This window comes from Petaurus breviceps, unplaced genomic scaffold (genome assembly GCF_028583685.1).
Source record: "Petaurus breviceps papuanus isolate PSGF00001 unplaced genomic scaffold, PetGlider_PUasm1.0 101, whole genome shotgun sequence".
Classification (NCBI taxonomy): domain Eukaryota; kingdom Metazoa; phylum Chordata; class Mammalia; order Diprotodontia; family Petauridae; genus Petaurus; species Petaurus breviceps.
This window is the reverse complement of record NW_027185575.1, coordinates 778,397-788,283: the sequence shown is the minus strand read 5'-3', so window position 1 is coordinate 788,283 and position 9,887 is coordinate 778,397. Positions and strand designations below refer to the sequence as shown.

Genomic DNA, 9,887 nt, shown 5'->3' with positions numbered 1-9,887 from the left:
AAAACAACAACTATGTTACAGGCATTGTGCCTGCCCTCAAGGAACTTACAATCTGACTGAGATACGACACGCAAAGAAATATAAACAAAGCAAGCAAGAAGTAACTGGCAGAGGAAAGGGGGTGGTAGCACGCTTCCGGCAGAGTGAGGGCTTAAGGGAAGCCCAGCTTGGTAGCTCCATCAAAGTCCCCTCCACCCCTTCAGCCAGTCCCAAGTCCACCTAAGTGTAGGGGGGTCTCCCAGCCCACCTCCCTCCTCTTTTCCACAAGAGTAGCACGAGCTACTTCATCTGAGGTTTGGCGGGGCATTCTGGTGTCCGGCTCCCGACCCTGCCCCCAGCACTTCACGCTCCTCCCTCCCCTCCCTTCCTAGTCAGTTTCCACCTCATCGGTTCAGGCACCGCCCCCTGCCCCTCTTCCCGCCCCCTCCCGGAGCTCTCGCGAGATCAGGAGGCGGAAGTCTCGTTTGCTCCTGGACTAGCGCCGCCGCACGTGTGTGGTCTCCTAGGTTGTTGCCGCCGCCGCCGGGACTGCGGGTCTAAGAACCCGCGCCATGGGGAAGCTGCGGCGACGCTACAATGTCAAAGGGCGGCAGCAGCCGCCGCCGCCGGCGGGGCCTGAGCCTGAGCGGCCGGGCGTCCAGGTGCAGCTGGAGCTGGACGGTAAGCGGGCCTTCCCTTCTCCGAGCCTCGGTGTACTCCTCTGTGAAGTGGGCGCCGAGGAGCCGCGTTCCCCCAAGTACCTTCCTCTCTCAGAGGGAGCTTCGTCCTTTCCCGGTTCTGGGCCTCAGTTTACTCATCTGCAGAGTGGAGGTCACGCTTCTGTGTCCCCCAGGTCTCCTCCCCTCTCCTGCCTCAGTGTGCCGATCTGTGAGACGGCATGTGGATAATTCACCGTCTCTTCCGCTTCTCTGGCTTGGCTGAGAGCAGAGCCGTGGTACTGGGACCCGGGGCAGGTCACCTCCCTCTGAGCCAGTGACTGCGGGGCTGCCCTTCCTGGGGCTGCAGGTGCAGACTTGGAGCAGAGCCCGGCTTCGCCCTTAGAGGTCACTGATCCAGCACTGTCACTTCACAGATGAGGTCTGAGGCCTGGGAGGTGGCCCAGAGCTGGAGACCTGGGGGGCGGGGCCCTGCCCGGCTTGAACTCAGGTCTTGGTGACGGTATTTCGGCACCTGAATGTGTGTGCCTATGAATATGTGTGTGTGTGCAAAGGGCGTGCATGCCTGCACGTATGAGGGTGTGCACTGTGTGTTATACACACGCACACACATGTGTATATAGATATAGGTATGCACACACGATAGATGTGTATATATGTATATCTGTGTGCACTTGTATAAATTATGTGTGTGCATATCTACACACAGTGTCCTCTCAGTGGATAGAGCACCAGGCTTGGAGTCAAGAAGACCTGAGTTCAAATCCAGTCCCAGCCACTTACTGTGTGACTCTGGGCAAGTCACTTCACCCAGTTTGCCTCAGTTTCCTGATCTGCCAGATGAGCTGGAGAGAGAAATGGCAAACTACTCCAGTGTCTTTGCCAAGAAAACCCCAAATGGGGTCATGAAGAGTCGATGTGATTGAAGTGATAGAACACTATACACACACAAATAGGTACTTTTGTGTAGATGTGTAGATGGTGCAATGGATAGAACCCTAGGCTTGAAAGAGCTGAGTTCAGATTAGGCTTCTGACACTTGGTAGCTGTGTGACTCTGGGCACACTATTTAACCTCTGCCTTCCTCAGTTTCTTCAGGTGTAAAATGGGGATAATGATAGCACGTGCCTCCCAGAATTATGAGAGAGCTGTGAAGGGCCTGCTAACCTTAAGCACTGTGTTAGGTGCTGATTGTTATTGTTGTTGTCGTTAGAGGAGTGAGGTGCACTGATGATCTCTGAGGTCACTGTCAGTCAGCAAACATTTATTAAGCACCTACTGTGTGCTATGCTAAGTGCTGCCCTCCAGCAGCTCTCACTCTAAGTCCCCAAAATGGTAACGTCTGTAGGGGCTGTTGTCCTAGAGATGCTGGTACCTTTTGCCATTGGCTTCCTAAGGGGGATGGGGCAAAGCTGCTGCTTGCTTTCCCCTTCCCGGGGTCCTCTCCATCATGTCGTGCCTTAGGAATCCTCCACTTAGAGCTGGAAGAGATAAAGGCTGAAGCTGGAGGGGCGTAAGGGTAGATGGGTAGGAGGCATCAGAGGTGGGGTTCAAGTGGTGACTGCTCGAACCCTCCTCCCATTAATGGCCCCCAAGATGAACTCAGCCCTTCAGCCTGTCCCAAGTCCACCTAAGTATATGTAGGGGGTCTCCCAGCCCACCTTCCTCCTCTTTTCCACAAGAAGTAGCATGAGCTACTCCATTGAGGCTTTACCAAATCTAGGTCAACCCTCTGTCCAGCATTTCCTTGGTTTCTCTAATTAGTTGCCCCTTCAAAACAAGGAAATAAGGTTGTCCTGGTATAATTGGACGGTTGGCTCTTCTCATATGAAATCTTTCCTGATAGTCACATCTTTGCTGTCTGCACGCTTGGTCTCCTGGGGCAACACCTGACTCTGGCCCTTCCCATTCTGTGCCAGTCCATGTTGGCCAGCTGGGTCCTAAGGCCTCTGTGGGCTGGGAGGACTCAGGCATGAGTGTCTTTCCAGACAGGAGCCTGTGGAAAGGAGTAGATGAGAGCAATGCTCTCGTCCTGCCTGGACGGAAGGAGAAGAAGAAGAAGGCTGCGCCTACCGCCAAGAAGGAGAAGAAACCCCTGACCAAGAAGGAGAAGAAGCTCCTACAGAAAGTGTTGGAGCAAAAGAAAAAAAAGACAGAGGTATGACTCCCCCCTCAGGGGTGGGGGCAGCTTTGTGCGGCTCCAGGAATGGGGGTAAGGGGGCCGCCAAGGCCCCTTCCAGCCTCAGCCCTTCAGAGTCCTTGAAAGTGCTGTGTAAATGGTGGTTGTGGTGGAGGCTGTTGTTTTAGACTCACTCTGGCCAGTTTTGATGGCTTTCATATAGTGGTCCTGGGGCAAGTCACTGTCCAGCTAAGTTCTTTTAATAATTTGTGTTCTGTAGACTGAAGCTTAGGTGTAATTGAGTGAAAATCGGTAAGCTCATCTTCTGTGGGCTCTCTGCCTGCATCTTCTTGACTAGCAGCAGAGGGGAACAGTATTTGTTCATCTGTGTATCTCCAGTACCTAGCAGGGGGTTCTCTGTCCTTGGTACATGATTACTAAGTCTTTGGATGAATAAGTGAAGCAAACACTCCAGTGAATGAATGAACAAATACTTCCCAAGCTACAGAGTAGAAGGCCTTGTGCTTGGGCTCGTTCTTGTCAGGGCCCTGACTGTGGTCACCCTGCCTTGATGTCCTGCACATAGGACATGACAGCCAGCCCTTGCCTCTGGGAGCAGGGCTGGTGGCTGGCTGCCTGGGCTGGGGGCTACTAATTCCCAAAAGTCATCTACCCAGACAGCCTGGGCCCTTCCACCCTGCCACCTTCCAGGCCCATCTAGAAGGAGAATCATCCCCAGGTCTGATTCTCCTGCTTTGTTAGAATGTTTCCCTGACCACCTCTGCCGTATCTTTTTCTTTATCACTCACCTGAAGGGGTAGAGGACAGTAGCCCCATGTGAATGACCCTCTCATTCCTCTCCCCCTTCTCCTTCAGCGAGCAGAATTGTTGCAGAAGCTGAGTGAAGTCCAGGCTTCTGAGGCAGAAATGCGGCTTCTGTATACCACCTCCAAGCTGGGGACTGGCGAGCGCATGTATTGCAGCAAACGGTGAGATGCCCTCTGGCCTGGGCCCCCTGCCCTTCGAGAGAGCATGGGATGGCACGCTGGCGTTCTCCTTGCTCGCCTGCTTGAGTTTGTTTGCAGGGGCTCAAAGGGAGAACATGTAGATCTGGGATTGTGGGGGGTGGGAATGGATGGATGGCTAGTTGTATTGCTGTATGGATGTAATTAACAAAAGCTCCAGGGCTGATGAAAAGAATGCTGGCCTTGGACGCAGGGGAGACTTGGATTTGAATTCCACCAGTGACTCTTACTAGCTGTGTGACCCCGGGAAAAACCAACTTCAGTGGCCATGAAGCTGCTGAGTTCACCTTTTTACCTTCTCATTATGGGTCATCTTCATCTTGTTTCCTTAAGGTTTACAAAGCATGTTGCATGCATTCCCTCACGTGGAATCATACAACAACCTTGAGAGTAGGGGCTTTTCTTTTACAGAGAAGGAAATAGAGGCTTGGTACCTGCCGCAGAGTAGGAGCTTTATAAATACTTATCAATTAGAAAGGCCAGGTAACTTAGTAGCATTTCTGTGGTGATTTAAGACTGACAAAGTGCTTCACAAAGATTTCATTTGATCCTCATAATAACCCCATGTGGTAAGTGTTATTATCCCATTTCACAGTTGAGGAAACTGAGGCAAACAGGTTAAGTGATTTACACAGTTAGTAAGTGGCTGAAGTTGGATTTGAACTCAGGTCTTCCTGACTCCAGGCCCAGTGCTCTCTACAAATGTACCACCAACTGCCTTGTCCAGAGTTATCTGGATGGCCAGAGTTTGGCACCTGAGGCAGGATTCAGGCCTAAATGTCCTGGCTCCAAACCTGGCAATCTACCCAGCATAATTACCTGTAACCAGGTAATAGTCAATGTCAGTTATTTTTATTAATAGTCATAATTTACCTCAGTCATTAATAATAGTATGAATACAATGGATAATTTTATTATTAAGAATATCAATAACCTTTTCTTAGCTTCTACATAAATCATGTTTCTGAGGATAAATGTATACCCATTGTTGAGATGTTCGGCTCCCTGGAGAGGTTTGCCATGCAGGCATCACGGCCTGATGGGAGGGAGAGCCAGGAAGACCTTGGTTCAGTGATGCCTCAGATGTCTACCTTCTGGGCTGCTGCCAGGGACGTCACTTAATCTCTCTCTGCCTCAGTTTCCTCATCTGTAAGATGAGGTGGTTGGGCCTGAGCTCCAGTCTCCCTTCCATCTCTGAATCGAATGTCATATGGTCCTGTGCCCTGTACCTCATTTCATTTTTTAAAAAACGTGTGTAGGGGCTGCTAGGTGATGCAGTGAATAGAGCACTGGCCCTGGAGTCAGGAGGACCTGAGTTCAAATCCAGCCTCAGACACTTAACACAAAAATTAGCCGTGTGACCATGGGCAAGTCACTTAACCCCAGTTGCCCTACCTTCCCCCTCCAAAAAGCAAAAAAACCAACAACAACAAAAAAAGTGTGTGTGTGTCTATGTGTGCTGGGCTAGGGCATATGGAGGAGGACTGCTCTGGTGCCATAGGACCACCCAGGTCATATAGCTGCAGGGTGAGTCACTGCCTTTCACACCACAGAATCACAGTATGTTGACCACACAGCTAGTCTTTTCTGAGGCAGAGTTTGGATTCACTTCTCTCTGACTCCAAGTCCACCTGTCCCCATCCGTTGATCCATGTGATTTTGTCTACTTTGCCCCTCCAGGAAGACAGAAGAGACTGTAACAGGGGGTCTGGAGAAGATTAGTAGCCTCAGTGGTGCCCACAGAAAAAGACGAAGGCAGCCGTTGGAAGAGGAGCCTGAGTCTTCCAGTGAGGCCGAGACAGGAAGTGAGAATGAGGGCTCTGAAGCCCCAGCACCAGCTGGAGTTAGTACAGAGGCAGAGATGACAGTGGCTGTGAGGCCCACTGAGCCCATAGGCAAGGATGAGAGCTCTCCCTCTGGCTGCCAGCCGGCCCCCACACTGGCATCTCCTCCACCTGCTTCCCGAACACCATCTGCAAAACCAGCCGTTTTCATCCCAGTGGACCGCTCTGCTGAGATCCAGGTTGGTCTCTGCTCTGTGAAATGAATGCATTGGATGAGATGATCTTTGAAAGTCATTGTCATTCCTAGTGCTGTGATCCTGCTTGGAAACTGTCTCAGAGATGATGATGCTGGTTTATCTGGCACTTGAAGGTTTGCAAAGCCCTTCACTTGTTCTCTCTTATCTTCACAACCACTCTGCAGAGTGGGTGCTGCTTGTCTTCTTTTACAGATGAAGAAACTGAGGCTGAGGCCTTGCCTGTGGTCAGCAGCTATAGTGTCCCAGGCAGGATTCAAACTCAAGTCTTTCTGACTCCCAGGTTCAGCTGACTCTCCCCCAGGCCTCTAGCTGCCTAACATTTATTAAGGGCCCACGTGTAGACCTTTAATAAATGACTTTTGACCAGACTTGGGGGAATTGGATTCAGAGCGGTCAGAGCTAGTACATTCCTAGAGAATGTGCTTTCACAGGGAAAGGAGAGGAGCCGTGTACCGCTATCTGGAAACAAAGTAGAGGTGCATTTGGGTCACCTTTTGTGGCCAATTCTGGATTCTTCCCATGGGACCTCTGCTTTCTCAGTTCCCCAGAATCCACAAGAATTCCGTGGAAGGGTTCCCTGATAGAACTGAATCTTTTCCTCTAGTGTAGTCAGCATTTGTGCTGAAGGAACGGGACCTTTCCTCGGTAGTGAACTGCCAACAAAAATAATATTGACAAAAAACTAATAGGGATAATGATGTCATGTGGTATTTATGGAGCACATTAAATTCTGTAAGGTCCTCACACAGGCCATCTCGTTCTGACCCTCTAGTGTTACCCCATGATGCGGGAACCTCAGTGTCTTATTTTCCCTACTTTATGCCAAGGCAGTAGGCTCAGAGGAAGTGACCTATTCACAGTCACCCAGCCAGCAAATGTCAGAGCAGTCTCCTAGATCCCCAGAAATTCAGTTATGGGAGGGACCTGGTCCACTTCTCCTCTTGGAAAGCACCTCTGCTACATCATACCTAGCGAGTAGCCCTCCAGAGTACCTCTCATCCATTCCGCTTTGGGGTTATTCAGTTTTCCTGATGTCAGGCATAAATCTGCTTTTTGCAGCCTTCATCTATCACTCTTGCTTCTTACCTCTGGGGCCAAAGAGGAATCAGTAAACATTTATCAGGCACTATGCTAAGCCCTGGGGGCACAAAGAAAAGCTCTCAAGGAGATCCCAGTCCAATGGGGGAGGGAACATGCTACCACTTATGTACAGACAAGATGGATAGATGGATGATGTGGATACACGATAAAATTAGAGATAATCTTATAAGACCAATTTATGTCTCAAATGACAGTTTCAGATGATCAAGAAGAGCTGTCGTGTTCCCCTGAGCCTTCTCTTCTCCATATTCACACCCCCAATATCTTCCAGCCTTACGCAGCCTAAACTAGGTCCCCTTTGCATTACTGGTTGGAACTCTCCAGCTTATCAGTGTTCTTTCTGAAACGGAGAGCCCAGGACTGAATTCAGTGCGGTCTGACCATGTAAAGTGAAGATGGACCATCACCTCCTAGAAATCAGGCTCTTTTTTTTTCTATTTTTTTTTTTATTATTAACATGGGTTTTAATAATCAAACCAATGTGATTTCATACATACATATACACTAACACTGCAGCCTCTCTAAGGAAAGTGCAAAGGGAGAGAAAGAAATATGAGGAATATTCAGATAAGATCTCCCAGGAATCGGGTGCTGGGCTGATAGTTTGGTCTTGGGGCCTCAACCCCATCAGCCTCCACTTTCTTTCTTGTCTCAGCCATTGCATGGATCTTTTCCCACTATCAGTCAAGCTCTGCCTTGCCATCTCTTTCTTTGAAACGTCTGGTTTTCTGATCTTGAGGCCCCACTGCAGTGCAGCTCTAGGCAGAATCTTGTTGTCCATAGACTCGCCATACTCTCCCATCAGCCCTGCTGTCTCTTCTGGTCACCCTGGGCCGTTTTGCCGTGATCCACCTCTTCATCACTGTCCACAGCCATGCCATCCATCGTGGCCGGACAACACTCTGCATCACTGTTGGACATGCCAAAGAAATCTCCCAGCTGCTTCTTAACTTCTTGTTTCTTCACTGATATGCCACCTTCCCCACCAGCAGAACCAGCAGACTTCATTGATGGACTTAATCAGCTCCTTGGCAGATCCAGGACCTTTGTCAGTGTTAGCGGGCTCATCATCCACTTTGGGCTTCTCAGAATAGCGATGTCGCTTATTCTCTTCTCTGATCCTGCTTTCTCAGGCCTGTGCCCAGTCCCGTTCTCTTTCTGTCTCCTGTTCTTGGTCTTGGTCCCAATCTCACTCCCGATTGCACTTATTCATAATACCTCTCCTCTTCTTTTCCCCTGGGAGCTTTAGTTGTTGATGGCCCCTCTTAATTAATGTACCCCAAGAATCTAATGAGATAAAATTTAATGGGAATACCTGCTGGTGGGTATGTTACAGAGGAATGGGTTGAATTTTTTTTTAGCTTTCTTTTAAAAAAATATTTATTTTGTTAAATATTTACCAATTATGTTAAAAATTTTTAACGTTCATTTTTTAAAATTTTGAGTTTCAGATTCTCTCCTTCCCTCCCACTCCTCAGACTCATTGAGAAAGGAAGCAATATAATATCAATTATATGTATGAAGTCATATAAAACATTTACATATTAGTCATGTTTCAAAAAAACTAAACAAAAAGAAAAATAAAGTGAAAAAAGTATGCTTCAGTCTGCACTCAGACTCCATCCATTCTGTCTCTGAAGGTGGAAAGCATTTTTCATAATATGTCCTTTGGAATCATCTTACATCATTGTCTTGAACAAAGCAGCTAAGTCTTTCACAGTTGGTCATCATTCCAATGCTGCTGTTACTGTGCGCAGTGGTTGTCAGTTCATATAAGTCTTCTTAGAGCACCACAGTATTCCATCCCAATCATAGACCACAACTTGTTCAGCCATTTCCCAATTGATGGGCATTACCTTAATTTCTAATCCTTTGCCACCATTTATAGCTGCTATAAATACTTTTGTTCAAATAGGTCCTTTTCCCTTTTCTTAGATTTCTTTGGATTAGAGACCTAGTAGTGGTATTTCTGGGTCCAAGGGTATGCACAGATTTATAGCCTTATGAATATAGTTCCAAATTGTTCTCCAGAATGGTTAGACCAGTTTGCAGCTCCACCAACAATTCTTTGGTCTCCCTCTTTTTCCCCTCTGACATTTATTTTCCTTTTCTGTTATGTTAGCCAATCTGATAGGCGTGAGATAGTACTTCAAAGTTGTTTTAATTTGCATTTCTCTAACCAGTAGTGATTTAGAACTTTTTTTCATGTGGTTATTGATAGCTTTAATTTTTTTCTTCTGAAAACTGCCTGTCCTTTGACCTTTTATCCAATGGGGAATGACGCTTATGTTTATAAATTTGGCTCTGTTCCATATATATTTGAAAAATAAGGCCTTTATCAGAGAAATTCTCTGTAAAAAATTTCCCCCCATTTTCCTACTTTCCTTCTAATTTTGACTGCATTGGTTTTGTTTGTGCAAAACCTGTTTGATTTTATGTAATCAGAGTTGTCCATTTTACTTTACATGATCCTCTCAGTCTCTTGCCTAGTCATAAACTCTTCTCCAAAAATTTGACAGGTAAATTTTTCCCTGCTCCCCTAATTTACTTAAGAAATCCCCCTTGGGTGGCTAGGTGGCACAATGAATAGAGCACTGGCCCTGGAGTCAGGAGGACCTGAGTTCAAATCCAGCCTCAGACACTTAACACAAAACTAGCTGTGTGACTTTGGGCAAGTCACTTAACCCCAATTGCCCTCCAAAAAGCAAAAAAAAAAAAATCACCCTTTATGTCCAAATCAGACAAAATCACCAAATCACCTTTATGTCCAAACCCAGAAATGGGTTGAGTTTGAATTAGATAAATGACCAGGTTCATTCCAATTCTGAAATTCTGTTATTTTTTCCAACTAGTCACTGAGGTGACCAGTCATATAAATACTAAGGCCTGTGTTGTGGAATTCCTAGAGTGGGCAGGTAGTAGTCGCGCTTTATTTTGAGGGGGAA

General features: G+C 47.6%; 1 protein-coding gene across 1 annotated transcript in view; it reads left to right on the top strand.

The window, feature by feature from the left end:
* The first annotated feature begins 444 nt into the window (after positions 1-444).
* The window catches only part of LOC138157619 (probable ATP-dependent RNA helicase DHX37), a 42,650-nt gene continuing 33,207 nt past the window's right edge, over positions 445-9,887 (top strand). Inside the window, exons 1-4 of the mRNA XM_069083293.1 lie at positions 445-660; positions 2,645-2,814; positions 3,652-3,764; positions 5,481-5,823. Of these exons, the coding sequence (XP_068939394.1) occupies positions 552-660; positions 2,645-2,814; positions 3,652-3,764; positions 5,481-5,823 (735 nt within the window). The 5' untranslated portion in view covers positions 445-551. The remainder of the gene's footprint in view (positions 661-2,644; positions 2,815-3,651; positions 3,765-5,480; positions 5,824-9,887) is intronic.